The sequence below is a fragment of the Opisthorchis viverrini genome, assembly GCF_000715545.1.
Source record: "Opisthorchis viverrini unplaced genomic scaffold opera_v5_46, whole genome shotgun sequence".
NCBI lineage: Eukaryota > Metazoa > Platyhelminthes > Trematoda > Opisthorchiida > Opisthorchiidae > Opisthorchis > Opisthorchis viverrini.
Genome location: NW_008751703.1, coordinates 1,585,345 through 1,606,705, shown reverse-complemented (window position 1 = coordinate 1,606,705; position 21,361 = coordinate 1,585,345). Strand labels below are relative to the sequence as shown.

Below are 21,361 nucleotides of genomic sequence, written 5' to 3'. Positions count from 1 at the left end.
GCTGATCCATGAAAATAGATTACAAAGCGTGCTTGAAAACTGGACTCTGCAGATAGAAATGTACCACCAAAAATTAATACTAACTAAATTGCAGTGCAAAAATTAGTTCTACTAGGCTTTCTGACAAGTTTAAAATTAAACGATCTGAAACTACTGTGATGGCTTGGGAATAGTTCGGCTGCTTTAAAAATCTTATAATGATATTTCAAAAAGAAGGGATCACAATGGAAGATTTAAGCCTAGTTTTTATAGCTTGTAACTTACTAATAAACTTACTAATAAACATATTTTGTTGTCCTGGCGAATATTTGTTTTCGAAACCCACTGGGGTATCAACTGCTGTTTGCGCGCCGTGCTCTTGACTGAACTTCGCCAGAGCTGCCATGGCTGCGTTCGCCGCAGAAGCCGTCAGCTGAGCGGTGACAAGCTGTGCTTGTGTATGACGCAGTGTGACAGCCAGCTCCGATAGTTGTCGATGTAACCGGTTACTCTCTGAAAGGCCCGCTTCACGCTCGGCTATGCTTGTTTCCAATTGGCGTTTAATGCGGTCCATTTCGAGAGTCAACTCGCGTTTTTGTTCCATTGCAAGCATTCGCTCTTCCAAGTTACTCTGCAGGCGTTCGTTGGACTCTCGTAACAAATTTTCTACCTATAAGGGACAACGAAATAAACAAGTGACGAAGCTGATGCAAGATGATCACCGTTTCAGAAATGTGCATCATATGACTCCAATGTGTCATACCTAATTCGCACTTTTAGCCATATTATAGCATGTCAACCTAACAAATTCACTCGTTTGATGGGATCATTGAGCACCCTATAAGTCCATTGTTGGTAAATCTGTCAGCACTGCTCTTCTCAAGAATCACTCGTTACTACTGTAAGGCGATAAAGATGTAATTCAAAGATTGACATGCCGTTCCTTGTGTTAAGTTTTCAGTTTTCAGTTCTCTGAAAATTTCATTATGTAACGCATGCCAGCTTGTCAAAATAAATGTCCTGCAGGACTGTGTAAGACAAAAATCACGTGAGATCAATTTTCTGTGAATCTTACTTTTATTCAGTTTTCGTTCTCTGAAAATTTCATTATGTAACGCATGCCAGCTTGTCAAAATAAATGTCCTGCAGGACTGTGTAAGACAAAAATCACGTGAGATCAATTTTCTGTGAATCTTACTTTTACTTCATTTGACTGCAAAAATCTCGAATACATTCCAAGAGGCAATTTATCCAATCTTATACACCATTTGAATGACCTACTCTTGTTCCTTTTTTGTTAAATAATCGTCGTTCAGCCCATTCCTTCACTGCGCTATCAAAGGGGCAAACCAGTTAACTTCCAGTTTTTTCCAAAGAAGTTATGGACAGATCCCCAAAGCACAGCCGCACAGATAATTTTCTCCTTATTGGGGTTTTTACAGCTGAGCGTAGTTGAACCGCAATTGTGACTCCTGACTACAGGATTCAGGCTGCTATCTTAAGGCTACGGTTTATACTGCCAGTCAATGTGATTTCTTTTTTGACGATATGCTGGGCTGGCTGAAAACACGTCAGAACACCGGAGGTTTCAGGCACAAAAGCAACTCCTTTAAGGGTAATGTTCATCAGGCTAGCGTGGAGCAAACACACAGTGTTAGTTTACAAATTACGGTTTATTCTAGCGACATTTAATTATTTTGTGTCTATCAGTGAGGTAGGTAAGCCATATAGAGCCTTAATTACACGTGGATCCTAAAATATGCGAACCTAAGATGGGTTTATTTCAGCCACCGACTACTTCTAACCGCCATAGGAAGCCATGAAATGTGCATCATTGACGGTCGCTAACACTGACAAATAGGTCTGCAAGGTGTTTCAAAATTTTGATAAAACCCAGAGTGGACATTGCGGATTATGTACATTGGAAACCTAAACAGCCAAACACAGAGTGACCTACCTTTTGTGACCATGATGTGCACACCTAACCTTTTGACGGCACGAAGGCGAGTACATTATTCCCGTTTGCTTTCCCCCAAATAATACATGTCTGAAACATTTCACGACACTACAGAAAATCTCAACCATTTTTAAGACGGTAAATTATTTGGAAGTTATAGACGTTCAGAATTGTGTCGGATACTGTGACATAAACTGTGATGTGTCAGCTACTGTGTACCTAAATTGGATACCGAAAATAATAGGGCTTTGGAAAATACACGGGGCTGGAATATGGTAAATCACAGAAGTAGAACACCGCAACAACCACTTTCGCTAAGCGCTCATTTTTGATACACGTATGAACTAACACGGCCAATAATAAAGTAAATCGACCTCTCCCTTCCCTCATAATGACACAGGCAGTGATGGTGGAATCAAACGGCAGAAAGCTTAGCCAGGCAGAGCAATACCTCGCACTTAGTGGCCAGATGGGTGTAAATGCAGTCAGTAACCTGAACTTGACCAGTGGTCTTGTTTTTTTCAAAGAGGAAACTGCAAAACGTATATAGTTGACGGGAAATTTTTTTTAAATTGACCATGAGGCTTTCAATTTTCCTGAGGTGTCTTGCTTGGAATGGCTACACAGTCGCTACTGGCCACTTCCAGGCTCTTAATGCCCTTACATTTGGTTGGTAATCCGGTATGCTTGTACTATATTGCGTGAAGTTGAGTTTATCGTTCCAACGCAAACATTTATTTCCGTCGGCTTCATAGCATCTCATGTAAATCAATAGTGACTTTGCGTAGGCCACTCGAACATTCCAAAGGTAAGGTGAACAGTGAAGCGATCCGTGGTCACTATGAACAAAAGTCTAACCCCCTATATATTATAAGTGAACTTCTGTGATGCGGTTGATTGGGTGGCTTTCTTTATCTATTGGATAAAACACAATAAGGACCAGGCACACAAGAAATTGCAATAAGGACAAACTATCCCTTATTTCTTACAGGTTTTGCAAGATCTCTAAAAGAATATCTAGTCATACACATAAACATGGTTTGTAGAAAAATGGGTATTCGTTTTAAAAAAGCTTTTTTTTACATATTACTTAGCTTCCAGTTTATTCTCAGCGGATTGCAGTAGTACGATAATCTTCTAGTTGAGATGGTTGGAATAATCTACGGATTTCAACAGAAATCAGGTTGAAATCGCCGTACAGATTAGATAAAAAATATAAAATCGTAAACATACTGTGGAAGAGAGTCTGGCGATATGGTCTTCGTTCAACAATTCTTGTTCTCGCATCCTGACTAACTCGTGCTTAAGCTCTTCTAGTTCGCCGTCTAGTTCTCTGGTACGATCGACGTAAAGGCCAATTTCGGAATCCTCCCCGGTGACATACTTGAACGAAATTTGCTTTGGTACACTTATCACTGTAGATTTAGTTGTCTGAGTGGTTGACGTATTGTCTTCCGAACCCTTTGCAGCATCTCCCAGGCTAACAGACTCATCATGGTCAGTATCCATTTCATAAGTTTCTCTCATCTTCGTCGGACTCGTTTGGTATTCGGCCGCCCGCCCATCTGCTGTTTGAAATTCGTCGTGAGATTCGTCATCTGTTGTGGTTGTTGCCGTTGTGTTGTCCAGCAGGAGGGATTGCATCCGAAAGTGATTGATTGCGTCATGCTTAGCTTTAAGTAATTCTTCTTCTGTGTTTTCCAGACGAGTTTGTAGCACGCGTAATCGTTCTTCATGCTTATCCGATGAAGAAATGCAACGTAAGCGGTAAAAAGAAAGAAAACTAGTTTATTTCCATATTTTTTATAGGTTCATGCAAAGTTATTGTTCATTTTATAGTAGCAATCAGGGACGTTGTAATTAATTCAGCAGGCTAACCCAAGTGCAACAACTTGAGAGTTATTAGAAAGCAAACCAATCGCAATAAAAGTTTCGGGACTCGGTGTCATTGGAGAAATAAAGCCATGCATCGTCCTTGAGACAGCATTCTTATTCCACAATAATTTCACAGAACATTTTCTGACCACTTGTTCATGAAACCGACTCCAGACCTCAGCAAACGCGACCATTTCAAAGGGCCGTCAGCCATTTGCGTCTTTAAATTATTGATTGATTCCTGATCTCAGGAAAGTGATTTGTTTCTGTGAAATTTCGGAGTACTGTGAATGATGCATCGGGATAATACCAAGAAGAAAGAGATATAGTTTACAAAGAAAAAGAGAGAGTAACAAGAAGCGTACTGTGATTATCTTCTGCTTGGCCGAGCCATTCTATTTAATCTGTTTTTCACAGCCTAATACACAGATTTTCTCTATTCTGGGAATGCGACTGGATCGCTGTTCGATCGGAAGGTGCAAGAGATGCATTGAATTCCATTTGGAGAAAACGTGAACACCCACAATTAAGACTGTCATAGCCACTCAACGCTCCAACCTTAAATTACTAGTGTTAATGTTGAGTAACTTAGATTGCTTCTTGGTTACGAGATTAGACTTGCTACCTGAAAAGTCTACTGATCCATTTTTGTGAAGCAATTAGTCCCTTTACTTTGTCCATTTCTTCTTCCAGAATTCCTCTTCGACATGCACAACACCCACATTAGTGTCCAGGCCCTAAATAATTTTCTGCTCACAACTTTGCTTATCAAATATTAATAATCTTAGAATGCAACTGTTATCAAATATACCTAGAATATGGGCCTGATACCTACTCAGGGCCGTTGCCGCGTGCAAAAAGTGGGGTTTTCAGTGTACGTGACTTGCTTTTTCGTATAGGTTGGGCTGATTTCTCGTCTTTTAGCATATCGAGCCTTATGGTAGAATGTTTTTCCATAAGAGCGGTTTTTGCCGTCCCTACTTTCACCACGGCCACAAGATATATAGCTCGATTGTGGAGAAAAACACTAGTTGTAAAAAATGGTAAATTAGGTATTCAAGGATATGTATAGAAAAGTTTATTGTCTTCCGGGAAAGTACCGCTGAATAATAAACTAATTAGTACGGAATAGAAACACAGATTTCGAAAAAGCCTATTCCTTGAGTAAAGATAGAAATTGTCTTTTTAACTCATTAAACAACAGCATCTTCGGAGCGTCCCACGTATCAGAAAAATAGTAACCAATAAAGGGGAAACATGGTATGCTTCGAACGTTTTTGGTTCAATATGATTAACGGTTAAGACTTATGGAATTAACGCTTCCGTTACCAAAATTGGTATCCTACATAAAAATGCTAGGAGAAACAAAAGTGCAACTGCCGTCCGTAGCATCTTATTGGAATCTGTGAGAACATAAAACTAGAAATCTTTCAGCTTCCTTCCTTCAACTGCTGATAAACGTGGAACACTACTACCACCAAACCTGCACAGAAATGCAGAATTTGCATTTATATTGACATTTTATTGGACTATTTGTTCATTTGTGAAAGATAAACACGGTTTTTGGTATATCAAGCTATTCCAGTCACAAAAAAACATCAACCACTTCCTCTTGAAATCTATTGTCAAGGGTGGTTTCTTCGTTGGCAGGCGGTGTCACGGCGTCTGAACTCTGCCCGTGAGTCTCCGGTGAGAATGAGTGTGTCATCTACCGACGGAATGTTCAGACGATGGAAATTTAGACGCAAATTCTGCGATTCTCTTGCAACTACGTGCCACTGATCATCCTTACTAAAGCAAAATTTACGACCAAAAATACTACTGGATTGGTTGGATATCTGTGAAAATTATTTTCACTTTTCATCCATCTCCATGTGGTAATGTGAATTTGTTGCGCGATGGCATGGATCGAGATGACGTTAGATTGTTGCAAAACAAATGAAGGATCGCTGGTTTTGCCTGCGTAAACATTTCGCGATAGAACCCATCACCACCAGAATCGCAAGCAAAGGGACAAACTGCCGGTAATTTTATGGAATATTTGTCATAATGAATGAAATACGAGTTGTTATATATCTTAGGCTCCCTCAGAGGAGCAAAACGATACAGTGAGTGAAAATTAATTGGAAGCTTGGTTAGGAGGGTCACCACTGGCATAAAGAAAAATCAATCTAGACGAAGGCCTCCAGGGTTTTTTCCGCAGATATTTTTATGGATGTCTTTAATGTACTATTTATACAGATGTCAATTACTTGACCATAGAAAACTTTGTAAAATTTATGGCAACATATATCTTCGGTTTGTTCTTCTTCAGGATACAAAAAACCTCGAATTAAACTTTTAAAGGAGTAGTTTTTTTAGGCCCAGGATTGATTTTGCTAGCCTAACTCATTAGTCATAAAGGGAAAAGTCAGTAGAGGTTTGTCTGCAGGTTTTAATCAGCTGCTTAGTAAACTTCTACCAAATATCTGTGCTTCATGAATCAGAATACCAACACAGGTTTTGTAGCAAACTAGTGGCAGTGCGAGTCTACAGCTCCGTAACTGAATTGGTTATTGCTGAAGGGGGACGGACAAATGTGCGATGCATTGTTTACTGGCTTTATTGCATCATGTGTTCCATCTTGTTTTCTGTCGTATGAAGCTAAACTGGGATAAAGCACAGAGAACACTGTCCAAGGTGATTGGCAAATTCAGAAAACTTTGATTCTCTTCCGAACAATGAATTGTTGTGTGTAGCCATTTGGTTCCACACAGCTGTCACAGCTTAGTGCATCCACCCGTAAAAGGAATGAAAAAGCTGGAAAAACAACGTCTGGCAGCTTGTTGATGGCAGCGCTTGTTTCTGAGAGTAACAAATTCTTAAAAATACTGCGCTTCACTAGAAATTTGATGGCTTTACAACCTTATGCTGATGACGAACTATAAAACAAACAATTCTTCCTGCAGCCAGTTGTTTTCTGAAAATGTCTCGAAAATACGATGTACAGAATAGAGCTTTAAATTTTCACTCATTACGTTATGGGTTCTCTAGCAGCAGTCAACTTGGATACAGTAGGAAAATGCTGTGAAGATGTTTATAAATGTTTGAGGAAAATGTTTCATAGAAACTGTTTGGGTTTTTGTAATCTGCTTTTTGTACAGAATGTACTGTGAGTTAGATATTAAACATTAAAATATATGGCTTGGAAATTGTGTAGTCGAAATTTGTTACACATGTGGTTGAAATTTTGCATGAGGCCAATGTAAATCGATAAATCCCTACGGATCTAATAATGGTAACTGGCATTGTCAGTAATATGGAGAGGTTGATCAAGATGCGATCACTCACTGTTGTACTGTTCTAACGAATTGAATGCCGTAAGCCCATACTACTACTACTATTACTACTACTACTACTACTACTACTACTACTAATAATAATAATAATAATAATCAAGCAATGGCCATCCCAATGAATTGGCTTTAGATGTCAAAACGTATAAGATTTCGAGCTTTTGTGTGGTCCTAATAAGAAAAATGGAATGTTATTTTTGATCAAAAGTTGCTTAACTACGTGGAGAGGTTTATTGGATAAATCTGGCTTGTGCATAGAATAAACCAAAGACAACCAGGCTATCACGGTATAGTTAATGATAGGTTTGGAAACTTACCAATGTGAGCGAGGCATTAACGATTGGATAATCAAAAAGAGTAGAAATCCTCTTGTTTGAAGATACAAATGTAATGTACTGAAGTGTATCCCTAGCCCTAAATGATAGAGGTCGATTTTCAGGTATCGCTCTAGTATGACTCATGGAATAGAAAACAATCAGCCGCCAAGGCACATGCTACAGTTAGGGCTTTGTAACGCAGACATCATGCTGATGCCGTCCAGTTTTGTCGCTTGTACCGTTCATGATTTTCATAACGTCCTCTTGAATTTCCCTATCCAAAAACTTATCGTTCTTGACAAAAGATTGCAACTTCCCAATTTTTCAAAAGGCAAATGACAGAAGAAATCATATCTACCTATTGCGGTGAATGTCCATTAAATCGAGTGCGCATGCCCAACCCGATCGATAAGCAAGAACTTCCGCGAAGTTGGGCTACCTTAATTGTAGAATATTTTATCAAAGTATTTCTTGCATCCATTCTCTAGGGCATTTTGGGAGGCTATACCTCTTTAGTCAAATTACTCCGCTGAAAATGCATGAACTGAACATCTTGTGTAAAGTAATACCTGTAGAATTGGGTAATGATTACCCACCCGTTCTAAAATCTCGTGAATTTTATCTCTTTGGAAAAGTTTAAGTGGCTCTATAATACGTAGCATATATGTTTTGTGTGCCACCGAAGTAACTTAGTGGCATTACACTTCTGCAAAACCTTTGATGAATGCCAGATATCCAACTTACCTGTTTGGACTGCGCTGACTTGACCGCCAATTCGGTTTGGAGCTTATCGACTGCCTCTTGACTCACGGCAATTTCCTGTTGAGCTTTCAGATAACGTTGTTCTAACGTTGAAACCTTTTTCTCTTGTTCAGCGCGCTGGGTTTCGGCATCTCTTATCTCACGGTTTAACCTTTCGATCTGAAACAAATTTATAAAAATGATATTGATTGCATATGCTATCTACTAAAGTATTTGTCATTCGGATTTAGCTACTGCGCACTTTTTAAGCAGGTCACTGTAATCGCCATTTTTTCTGAAAAAGTCTTGTTTTCTGTTTGTTGGGGCGTGTGATATAGATGAAAAGAAACCGGATACTGAACTAGTGTGCTCTAATAACTGGGTATTGTCCATCTGGAACCTATCTATGCATTTATATTCCAAGGCGTATGAGATTATAATCTTCAGTCAAACCAACCACACAATGAATTTTACAGCTTCGCATGGTTATTCGATAAAACCTGGTATAAGGTGAAGTCCAAGAGGTTTTGTTTTTGAAGACGAGTTTAACCCTATGATGATCCTCAATTAGTCCGAAAGAAGGCAGTCAGGTTTGGAAAAGTGGCAAGTTAAGGCTCTAGTTTACCTTATTCAGTAAAGGAGCAGTAGCTCCTATATAGTTGACTGCTGCGCTTTTTTATGAATAAAATGTGTTTCTAGTGAGATACAACTGTCTTGTGCAATTATGTTCAGCAACACAACCTGCGGTCAACAGAATGGCTGTCTACCCCGTCTACAGTATTAATGATCAGGACGAACCCACAGTATAGAATTAGGCACATAGACCGCTATTATTCTTGCTGTGCTGCATTTGAACCCAAGCAATAGTCAGTCGTCGGTCGGAATTCATAGGCAGTCATTCTATTTTCTTCCTTTCTCAACATTCTGCATCTCAAGCAATCAGTCCTTGAGACGGACAGCTATTTCAGTGATAAATGGCACATCGAAACCATCTGAGTGTTTGCCAAGTCCGAAGGCTTGTTAAGCATTATCGCGAAGACAAAAGTGGCGCGACTTATCGGTCCTTCAAATCGGCAAATGAGTTTTACAACAAATGTGCGGTAGTTATTTTTGCAGATATCCGTAATGAAGTCAAATGTCAGAAATTGAACCGCTGCATACGATTGTGGAAATGAGGTGGTCATTTATTCCTTTTTGTAGCCTACAGATTCGCACCATGGATTGATTTCTTATCCTTAGTTGAATTTACCCATAGATTCCACAACATCAGATGGTAACAGTAATTATTATTGTTTTGAATTACTGCGAAATCTCTCCTCAAGAAATAGGCCATTTATGCACAGTTTTTTGCCCAAACATGACAGTTGAATAACGTATAACATATAACGTAGGATCTCTCTTGGAGCATCTTGAATCGTCATCCATTCGAACAACTTAGTTTGTGTGAAGTTGCGGCAAGAATGTGTATTTTGAAAGCGTTTGTGACTTGTCAAGCGCTTGGGTAGGCGTGAGGTAGCTGATTTTCTATGCTGGTTTTTTGGATCAACGAAACTTTGGCTGACTGGACTGATCGATCCGTTAGAAGAAGGATTCAGCCGAAAAATTACCGGGCCTAGTTTCCAGACAAACAGAGCAAACATAGCGGAGAAAATGTAAATCAGCCGGCTGCTCACAACTTCGCTGGTTCGGTGAAGTTGAGTGCAATTTAAGAACGAACAATATATCTGATAAATCTAGAATTCTATATATAGTTCTGAGCCGTTGTGAATAGCCATAAATCGAACCATGCGGACAAATGCTGTTGTTTCTTTGTAACTTCTCCCCCATCCATTTGAAAGAATGATGCATTCTGCGTCACATCCGAATACAGAAACGCGCAGCTAAGAAGGATCCTCAAAATCTCAAAATGCTACATACTGTATATATAGTATATATAGAAAGTAAAACAGTGTAATTCGGATACCTCTGGTCATGACAACCTTGTTGAAAGGATTTTAAAAGCACTCGCCGTTGTGACATTTGTATAAGTCGCCTAATATCCAAGTTTACTCACACTGTGGATAGGATAACTTCAATCCCTACGGAATGGTTGTACTCACTGCATTACTAGTTCATCCAGTAGAGTAAACTGTCTATACACTGCAGTGTATACAAAAAAGCCATCTTGGTAAGACGGCAATAAATTGAAACGCTGTATTTAACTTTTTTGGAGACCAAGAACACAGCAGAAATAGAAATGATCAACAAATTCATTCACTGAGGCGAGTTCGCGACTGTGATGGTTTGTTTGCTGTGAAATCAGAAAGACTCATCCCTGTTCACTGTTGTCGTCGTATAGAATTGCAGTTCTTTAGGACAAGGGATTCAATATCGGCTTTTAAAAGTTGCGGATTTCATCGGTGAGTTGGCCGAAATCCAACCCTGCGGGTGGGAGACGCCGAACGATTAGTTTGAGTACTAAACTACATTATCAGATACCAAGTCGCCAATAGCATATTGATAAGGTATCTGTTCAATAAATAATCAAGGATTTATGTTACCTGGACCTTTTACCGCAATATATTTCGTGTACGCAGCATAAACTGTATTTTGTGGGATATTTATGTACTTTTTACTACATATTGTTTATTCATATAGGCAGAAAAAGGACCTTCAGGTGATGTGCACTAAGTGGCAATTTTTCATGCTTCACCAGAACGACAAATTAAAGTGGAGACTTTCCGACTGATCCCATATGTGCAATAAAGAAAAATGTAAAGCTTACACCCCTCCCGTTGTACTTTTGCTACAAACTGCACTGAACTGAGGAAAGTAATATGTCAAATTTACTCGCGGGGTTACCCAAGTGTTTCCTCAACTTCCCAGATATATTTTTGCTGAGTTAATTGTTGTTCTGCTCCTTGGTTTCAGACGACACCCATTTACCATCATCAGTGCTTGCTTCGCCAAGTGCCTCAACCGTTTCATGATCCCTCCTAAGTTTGATTTAATCTATACAGTCCTAAATATACATATCTGGAGTCAGATATACACCCACAGGGTTTTCTTGTTACGTTTGTAAGGGCTTTTTAAACGGTTGCTGACAGGCTGGCGAAAATCAGACATTGAAATGGTAGCTCCATGCACACTCATCTAGGAAAGTGGTTCTGAATACTATCACAGAAGTAAACGCTGATATCCGTTCACCCGAAAACGGGGAAGACTTTTCCACCGAGTAGGACCACAACCAAAGTACAGGTGTCTTTTAAGACGCTATTCCACTGACTTTGTAGGTAACTCGAATTTGAATAATATCCGCACTCATCTCCGCAAGATTTTAAGTGGAAACTTGGCAACGTTTTAGAAGCTTTGAGCCAAACTTCTTTTGTAGTTTATAATACACATATAAACTTAGGCTCTATAGATATCATCTGTACAGTTGCATTGGTCTAGAACTCACGTCTCAAGGTTTACTGAATCAACGTCGGATGGGTTGATACGCCTGATTGCACAGTCGGCTATAAATCTAACAAGATATCCAACCCTATCTAAACCTCACCTTTGAAAGAATGGCGAGAATTCTTTCATTCAGCATGATAAAATATTTATGGTGTGCGTGGAGATCAAGATACACTTAGTGTGGTCATAAACACAGAAGTTTCTGCGGCTCTTTCAGCCTCCTAGCTAGCCTCTATCCATCCTGTCCGGCAGCAACAGATGCAGGTCATTCGAATAGATTGCTACCCAGATGGTCTAGGTTTTATGTGAAAAAAGCCATGATTTCTTCTATTTACCAAAACTAATCTTGCATACATGCTTATTGGCAATCGGCAAAGCTAAGCATTTTACCGATGTTGGACGCACCCATGGGAGTTTTGAGGTAATGGTACGCAGTTACGGAGACATCAGTATAGATGCACCAACCGCCACAGACACAGTTCCGTTTATATGCTGACCGGCAACCGCTAAGCATGTATCCTCTCACTGACAATAAGCATTAGCGATTTACTTAATCCAGGATATCAGGCAAACCCATTTTGGCTAGCAATAGTTATCCGTCTGACGCAATCGTTGGACCTCACACAAGGTTGACGGTACTACATTAATTACAACGTTCTCGTTCTTTAGATAATAGAAGGTTGAATACAGCCACTCAAAAGTTCTAGAATGCCATCCACGTTATCCATATTGAGTTTATTTGGAGAAATCTTGCAATGACAGTTAAAAGAAGTCATGGGTGTTCTTACTGTCATTTTATATCTTTTTCATGGAATGAGGCTTTCAAATAAACTATGGCTTTACAGCAGTGCAGTATCAGCATTGAACGGTAATGTTCTGCTGTCGGTGGCACTGATGTTGATCTCCGCTGCCATTGAGAATGCACCTAGCGGTGTCACAGCTAGGACGGTCAGGGAAAATTAAATCTAAATGAAAGCGTAACCTAGATAAGTGGGGCCCACGCAACACCCATGCAGGCCAACACTGGGCTACTAAATAGCAAAGAGTAGTGTGGCATTGGAGCGAAAAAAAGTACATAGGAGTAGACGGTATGCTGTCTTTCATGGCAGAAATGTATTTCGCAAAGCGAAAATATCCTACCGCGTAATATCTCCATCAGTAACAATTGCTTCAACGCACAACATCTTTACTTCTTTCTTTTCACTTATAATGGACATATCTGATGCCTGCTAGCTGGAAGCTTATCACGTGCCTTCTATCCTGTTTTGAGAGATCAGGCGAAAATGCAGGGTCGTTATCCGACCCGGCCCTGTGGACTTAGAAATGGTATAAGCTACGTATAGTTACTACAGTGCTCGGTACTGGAGATGGGTTCCATCAGAAACGCATGCATGAAGTGAATCGGCTCAGTGTGGTGGACAAAATGTACAGGGCAGTTTTGAATTTGTGTATTTAGGGGGTGACATCTTCTTCTTAGCTGAAAACAGAACAGGATACCATCACTCCAATCACATAAAGTGCAATTGCGGAGGCTTTTCGGCCAACAGGTGACCATCTAGAAATATGCGTGGTTTGAGTGTGACCATCGTGTAGTGGAAGACATTCTTCATCGTGTATCTAATATTCACTAGCTACGGAAGGGTTTTGGCTGAAGAACACCGACAGGCTGGATGTGTGAACAGAGCGTGGTCTTTTAACTGACTGAACGTGGAGAGACGAACTGCCTCGCAAGTGCGCTTCTAAAATAACAGGTCTTGGTCACAAACTAGAAATGTAGGCATGGAAATGTGCTTCAGTTAATGTGTGCTCGTGCCGAGCATCATACATTGGTCGTAGGACAGGGCATTTGTCGGAAGAATGTGATAACATAATCCCGTATCTCTGAGTGGTAGTTGGAAGAAACCAGGCTCAAGCGCGATTGCACCACTATCGGCTTAAACCAGTTATGTAGTAGACAAGAAGCAAGCCTTCACTATCCTATACCTGGTACCTCCGAACCGATCACGACTGGGGAGATCCAGACTAGTATCGATCGCAGAGAAGATTGGAATCCGACTGCTCGATCCACAACTTTGCGTCCAAAAGAAAGTTGTGCAACCTCTGAACTTGAATATGCCTTCGAAATATCCGGTCCCACAAGTCTGTCTGACATTGACTTCACTTACCTGGTTCCGTGACCCATTGACGTATCCCTCATTTAACCCCCCTTCCATTGATTTCTATTTCTCTAAAGTATTGTACCCCCGACCTTAACCTTTTACCCGTGGTTTCTGGTACCATATAAATTTCTTATGTATTAGCCAAAAGGAACAATCACAGAAAACAAGCTTTGTTCGCTACCTTCTTTGTTATAATAACTTAAACTAATTTCCAACGGGGATGCGGTAAGGCACCCGCAGAGTGTCCAGATAATATGAGCCGTTAATGCAGTTTGATCAAATGAAAGCAATAGGAGAATATTCAGGAGTTAATTCAGTTATTGAAGTGTAAAAGTGTCTGTTTGTCAATGAATTAAAGATTAGTGCTTGTTGAGACGCACTATTCCTCTGAAAATGTTCCTTCTGGCCGGAGCAACAGTCAGTTGTGGGATATAAATGATAAGATACCGCTCTACTGAGATTTCCCTTCGAGTTATTCATAGCATCATCCTGATTTCACTTTTTGTGAAATACACCTTTCTTACTCGAACCCGCTAATTAGCTAACTCACAGCAAAGACGCTAGTCTAAAGACATTGTTTGGATGTGAGGGATAACGAGGAAACCCAATGACTATCAAGACAGACCTCTAGACGTTCGCCAGACAAAGATAACTCTCAGCGACATATAAATCTATTTCAGCACATAGGCGTTTTTCATCCGTATATAATCCACCTAATCGGAGGACCAGCAGGCCTCTAGCCCTACTCCTTTTTTTCTAATGGGCCTAAAATCTAATTTGTCCTGAACCCAGCGACAAAAATACACTTCTGTGTTCACGTAATTCTGATTCGTCTACTTCAAGGAATTCAGCCTCATGACCCTATTAGCAGCTGAAAATCCCTGTAGTTAAAACATACAACTGACTAATATCCGATAATAAACAAACCATATCGACTTCCCTGGCTGCCAGATTTTAAGTGGAGTGCATTTAATCCTCCCACGTCACCATATACTAGAAGGGTGTTAGCAGTTACGCATATTCCAACCGACAAATAATAATTCAGTGACCACTACTAGGTCAAGCAACACAAATTCCGATCTTTCTGAGTACCCGATGAGTCCTAACAAACGGATAACTGAAAAAATACGTTTTGAATGTGCCTACCGGGGAAACGTTGTCTAACTGTCACGAACGTTCCACAATAGTGCTATGTGAGATTCGTAGTTTTCTGTTTCGCAATCGTTGAGTGATGGCGTGTCGCCATAACGTCTCCACTTATGGCTCTAATTCGCCATCGTTCACTGTCTCTCAGACGTATTCTCCAGTTCACAAATGTCCGCCCTATACAGTATTCACTTATTGATAGATTTTTCATGGCACACTCATACATACTGCTAGGTATTAACGTCACGTTTGTCCTTAGAGACCAAAACTGGCTGTCTGGTTTCTCCTGGCGTTTCTACCGATCTTTTCTGCTTATTTAAAATCAGTGCGCTTTTGTGAACTGAACAACCTTTCCAACCGCTTTCTTCCGCGTTTCTTTATATTTTGGATACGCAGTTTCGTTTCACTCCGGTGCTACATCAGGGCGACGCAGTGCCACTATTAATCCCAGGATAATTGTACCACTAACCGCGACAAATGTGTAAAATTTCGACTGTTTAGCATCCGTCGGTCACTTTAAAATAAAAGATAGATTAAGTTCAATGGAATCAAACAAGTTCACGAAACACTTACTTGCTCACCAGTTCTCTTGAGTTCGTTTCGGGCAAAGTTCAATGAGTCGGTTGATTCTTTGCACCTACTGGTCAATTCAATTACTTGCCTTCGCGCCAACAATAGTTCATTCGACTGCAGGTTGTATAGAAAACAAATGTTGCGCGGAGAGTTGTTTTTTTATAAAATGGACAACATTTGGGGAGGGGGGAAATCATGAACACACTTACCCGCTGATCCAAATTATTCTGCAGCTCTTTTACTTGATTAAGCGCTTGGGTTGCGGCTGCCGCGGCGGATAGTGCGCTAGATAGGGATGTAGACGGTGGAATAGTCATGGTCTTCGTTTGGGGTTGTGGCGCTATTGATCCTGTAGTCTGCGCTGATATCAGCTTAGCTGAGGTGTTGGATGAAGTATAAAAACGAGATTTTCAAAGTCAGTACAAGCAAATCTTTGTGCTTTCAAATGAGTTTAGTTCCCCTCACGGGTAATGCGCTTCAGGAGTTTTGCACGGTCATGTTTCTACAGTATTAAGTCTAAAACCGTCTCTCACTCAGTGAGCATGTACAAGCAACGTTTTCCGACGGAAATTTGCTAACTTGTTGGGAATATTAGTGCACTTAGCAAGTAAACAAATGAGTAAGTCATAAGTAACGAATACAACAACCTATTCTCAAAGCCCTAACGTGCTTAATCATCGCTTGCGGATTCGCAGAAGCTGTCTGGTTTGGATGTTGCGTAACTACAATGGTCGATCACGGATTTATATTTTAAACTTCGGCTTTCCAATTTATACAGTCTTGCTAAAATGTACGTCCACTTCACTTTTCTTTAGCACACCTGCTGGAAAGGGGTTAGATGTGGTTAGACTATTATTCAGCGACTCAGACTTGATCATTGATTCAAAACTATCTCGCTTAGAATGATGAAAGCAATGAAAACACACTCAAGTGCCCTGTCTAATTATTTAGCGGCTGAGCAGTTGTGAAAAATGAATGGCATGACAGCTCTGACTAGCCAAGTCTGATTGTATTATCCGCGACGAAGGTTACAGAAAACAGCTGACCACACAGAACACGGTTTTAGCTGTGGGTAAAAAAGAACAATTCAGTTGACAATGCTGCAAGATAACGTCAGATATCCAAGTCGATTCCATGGAAAAATCGATGTGAACAGTACTCGCGGGATTCTGGTAACCACTCCGCCTCATTGTTTAGTGTAAAATATGTGAGACCAAGTTCTAAGGGTCCCTTCTGTCACTAGGAGCCTTTCCGACTGCTGTCATGGCCATCAGCGAAATACCGCCACCAAAATTCCACGATTACTTTGAAAGTTAAATACAAACGAAACAAAAGCCTACCTTTCTCTTTTTGTGAAAATAACGCTGGCTAGGCTGAGCAAAAACAGGATGAGATTATTAGCTCCTCTTCCCTAGAAGTGTTTCCTGTAATTGAATTAAATAGAAACACTTGTAAGGACTAACAGATCTCTCTCATGCACCAGCCATACACCCATTATTTGCCAGTTTCAGAACAATCCACAGTATAGATTGGCAACAGATTTCATATATATATATATATATATATATACTATCTAAGCGAAAAAATATGGCATTCTCTATTGAACGTGCCAAGTTCACTTTCATCTGTCTGAGCTTCCTTGGACAACGAATCTTTTGGTTCCATCGGTGACAAAGTTCTCGCGACTGATAGGGCATTTTCTAGCTCAGTCACGCGATTTTGTGCAGCTCTCAGACGATGGTGGACCTTCTCATCCAATGCCTTGTGGTGTTCGAACAAAGATTTCAGCGCCTTCAAGACTTCCACTTCAGAACTTAATCCCGTTCCTGATGGACTTTCCGTCCCGGTGCGGACTTGTTGCCCATAATCCTTCAAGGTCATTCCGTTCAAACCCGAGTCCGTGTCAGGTGCCATTGTCTCCGTGACACCTGGTGCATAGGCGATTCCAGGTGTCCCTGGTGTTAAGGTATGCCGTTTTACTACAGTCATTCTAAGTGATCTTTCATGTTTCGCAACCAAGGTTTCCAAATGCTCCAGCAAAATCTGTAAGACAAGAAAGGGATAGAAAATATTTCAATGGATATATGCTCTATTCCTGTTGAGACGAACGTAAGCGGCTCGGTTTATCCCATCTTGTGTTTGATTCAGCCACTTATCACGGCTCATAAAATGTTGGTTGCAAAGTGCTGGTGAAATTCCACAGAAATGATGCTAACTATTGTTTCACATTTGGGCTCAGCAACGACAGATTTATTTTACTAATCCCTGGAAGGGATTTTAAGAAGAGTCGCACAATAACGGGACGTTGGCTCAAAAGAAACTGATATGGATTTAATAACTCATTGATTTTCTAGTGCACCTAATAATGGTTTCGTTCTCCGTTTTTTGGTTGCGAGCGATGTAAGGATGGGCATGCTTGAACCAAGAGATACGTCTTTTTGGGTCCGGTTTTCATATTCTTTTTGGTCTAAACATATTACCGTCTTCTAGCAGAACTTCTGCCTTGGTGTGTGTGTGTGTGACTGTCGGTTTATGTATGAACGTACACAACCGTTTGAAATTTGATTTTAAGAGATAACAGCATGGATGTTAAACGTAAACACACGCTTTTTTTCAAACTTCGACGACTCACCGTCTACTGATTGACAAACACATTGATGCCAAACGGCATCCGTACCACAATGTCTGATTTTTATAAGTAAATCCGTGTTGTTGAAACCCACCCTTTACACTCATTATACATGGGTAATTTGGAACCTGTAGACAAATTCACGCGAACACTTCAAGCATAATATCACATAACGAGTGCAACCTAACTAACAGCTCAGTTCATTTTACGAACCATTTGCGATAATATGTTAACCAAGAGGAATCCAATGTATGACAAAGCAACCAGCCTAACATTTCATGAAATACTTCTCTCTCAAGGGATATCTTGCTTCCTCAAGATAGGGAAAATAATCAAGTTTGTATTTGGATTGCTGTAGGGGCTGCAAATTAGTCTGACAATAAGCCTGACAGTTAAGTTGTAGTAAAATTAGTTCTTTCTAACAATATGAGCAGACTAATAAATTGGGTGTACACCCGGTTTATTCGGAAAAGCGAAGCATGGTACTTACCAAGAGACTGAATCTTACATATATAATCAAAAAAATGGAAGCACTAATTTCTCAAATTAGTACGTTTGTATCGAAACCACTAGAAACTCACTGATGATTGCTTCACACATAACATACCTTGGTGTTATTTCTCTCCGCCTTGAGTTCGTCCACCTCTTCTGCCCGTTCATTTAGTTGTTCCTCCAATTCGGAAACTCGTCTCGTTAAAACAATCACATCCTAGTAGGAGAAAAATAATTATGTCAAACTATTCTGCAGAAATTTCTATTGACGGGCTTCCAAATTAATCTACATTCATATATAGTGAACTTCAAACTACACATTTTATGACTTATTTGTTTTCCACATAGTGGAATCTTGACAAGCTGACTGAGCAGTCATCCTTCCAGAATTATCTGACGGAAAACCCATGGTTAGGTTGCCACGGACCTGCTGTTTATTAACAAAAGCGTTTCCCGGTGCATTTGAATCTACCAATGTTTTTTGTTAACTACGTAACTCCTGACATTGTTCTGCTACAGGAGAGCACGATTGTTAGCTATTTTGATTGCTGATCAAATGTTTACAACTAAATCGTCCAGGACACAAAGTAAGATCGATGCCAGATTGGACAAATTGAGCTACATGCGTTCCATAAATTAGCATAAGTGAGTCATCTACGTTCTCAGAAAACCAAATGAAGATACGCTGAAACTTCCTTGAATAGTTACTATCAAGAATTTTTTCAATCTCACAATATTTTATATTCTATCAACCTCGCGAGGTGCTTATTGTTGACCAACATGGTTTTCAAATTTATTATGCACTGACAGCCAGGCGTTGCTGGTTCCGGTGTACCCCACAGTTTCCTCGACGCCAGTGTTTGAAAAGCCGCAAGCAAAGTATATTTGTGTCATTTTAAATCTATGGCACGTGACAGGTGCCAATCCATAATAGATGCATTAAGGGGTTTTTGCTGCGGTTAAAATGCCTACCGTCTTCAAAATTTATGCTTTGAATACGGATGGGTTTACACCCAATTCAATGAGCGTTCTATTTATGGTGGCTGGTACGCAAACGACCTGAGCCCCTCTAAACAGACGTTTAACCTTAGCTTGAGCTGATAGTCATGCAAAAAATTCGAATGTACTGCCCAGGTCCATATTTTTATAAAATCAAAGGGGAACCTCTTTTTAAAAGAAGGACATTAATGCGAAGTTCGAAAATGCTGCGACAATGAACGCCTAGTAAGAATATTGGTGCAGAAACATAGGAAAACGTTTTTGCTCACCTGCGGTATTGCGGAAACAAGTTGGCTGTTTACTTTGTCCCTTTCTCGTTCCACTTCAGCCAATCGTGAACGTGTGATATTCAGCTGTTCTTGTGCTTCCCGAAGACCCTCCATCAAGCGATCACGTTCATCCAGCATACTGAGGAGCATATCTTCCACATTTGCTCCATCACACGTGGAAGTAGATTCGCGATCACTCTGCATGGTCAAACAAGCAATAGCGCATTGAGATTTTGCCTGGGCACAAATCTGACCTTCTGCTCTATCGTATATGAAACTGTATTACTACAAATTTTCACGAGTTTCTTATTAAAAACATTCGAGGATTTACAATTCTATATTGAGAGTAGAAATCAGAATGACAAGCATATCGACGACCCCCGGGTAATGAATAAATCAAAGAATTTCGAAGAATCCCTAGAGTAAGCAGCTTTGGACGTGACGACAAGCAGTTTTGTTGGCGCGACACAAACGGCTACTGATTTACAGTTCAACTGAGCGGGGCGACCACATACACCATTCAGGTGTCAACGTGTTTGTACGTTCATGTGCGTCCAATAGGCGCTGGTGGGGTGCTGACTACGTGGTTGGGGTGCATGGCATGGTAGCACTCAGAGTAGCACTTAGGACAGGCAATGGGTTTAATGCTTCTCTATTAGATGTAATCCAGTTAAATGTACCAGGAGAGATGAATATTCAGAAAGCAATATGGAAAAGAATACATTACAAGGAGCGCTTACTATATTTGACCTCGGAAATGTTGCTCCCTAACTTGCGTTCTACTCACATTTTACTTAATGAAGTAACCAGATACTTAAAATTTGTTGGAAGCCAGACGTTGTGGGGAACTTTACAGATTCAGAAGCAACCCTCTATATTTGATGTAACTCCCGTGGATTGCAACTGTCTGATGAGATCCAAGAAGGACAAAACCGGTACTGGGCTGTGAGTGAAGTTAGGAGAACTGTATTCCGCCAATAAAATATTTCGTCATCCCGAATACAGTACGACTGAAGTTTGAGGCGAGTTTTTTTAAGTATATCAAAAAGAACAGACTTACTTAAGTGACTTTAACACTAACGCGGTTTGCAAACGAGTGGCGCTCGTTATTTACCTACAACCTGGTGCTCACTTAGAACATAGTACATGATTACTCCAAACCTGCGCAGAGCTACAGAACCCCAAAGAGAGCAAAATCGGGAGCGGGCTTTTCAAACATTTTCAGCAATTTCATGATTGGTGTATTATAAAGAACGAATGGAGCATGACAGTTAGTTAAATTTAATGGCTGCCAGACTAGCGGTTGCGTATTACACTTAGCTAGATCGGTGGAAATTCAACAATGCAAACCCTATTCCCGTGAATAATTGGTATTTTTTGTTTAGTCTCGCTTTGTCTTGGCAAGATCCGCAATAAATCAGGTCTGCTGCTCTAATACTTAAATTCAACCTG

The 21,361-nt window shown here is 40.3% G+C and overlaps 1 protein-coding gene across 1 annotated transcript in view; it reads right to left on the bottom strand.

Annotated features, from left to right (window-relative positions):
* Window positions 1-21,361, bottom strand: part of T265_03351 (hypothetical protein) — a gene marked incomplete at both ends in the record, with an annotated part of 85,148 nt that overhangs the window by 46,125 nt on the left and 17,662 nt on the right. Inside the window, 8 exons of the mRNA XM_009167812.1 lie at window positions 277-649; window positions 3,170-3,673; window positions 8,208-8,384; window positions 15,521-15,634; window positions 15,730-15,896; window positions 17,140-17,563; window positions 18,757-18,858; window positions 19,910-20,107. Coding sequence (XP_009166076.1) covers window positions 277-649; window positions 3,170-3,673; window positions 8,208-8,384; window positions 15,521-15,634; window positions 15,730-15,896; window positions 17,140-17,563; window positions 18,757-18,858; window positions 19,910-20,107 — 2,059 coding nt within the window. The remainder of the gene's footprint in view (window positions 1-276; window positions 650-3,169; window positions 3,674-8,207; window positions 8,385-15,520; window positions 15,635-15,729; window positions 15,897-17,139; window positions 17,564-18,756; window positions 18,859-19,909; window positions 20,108-21,361) is intronic.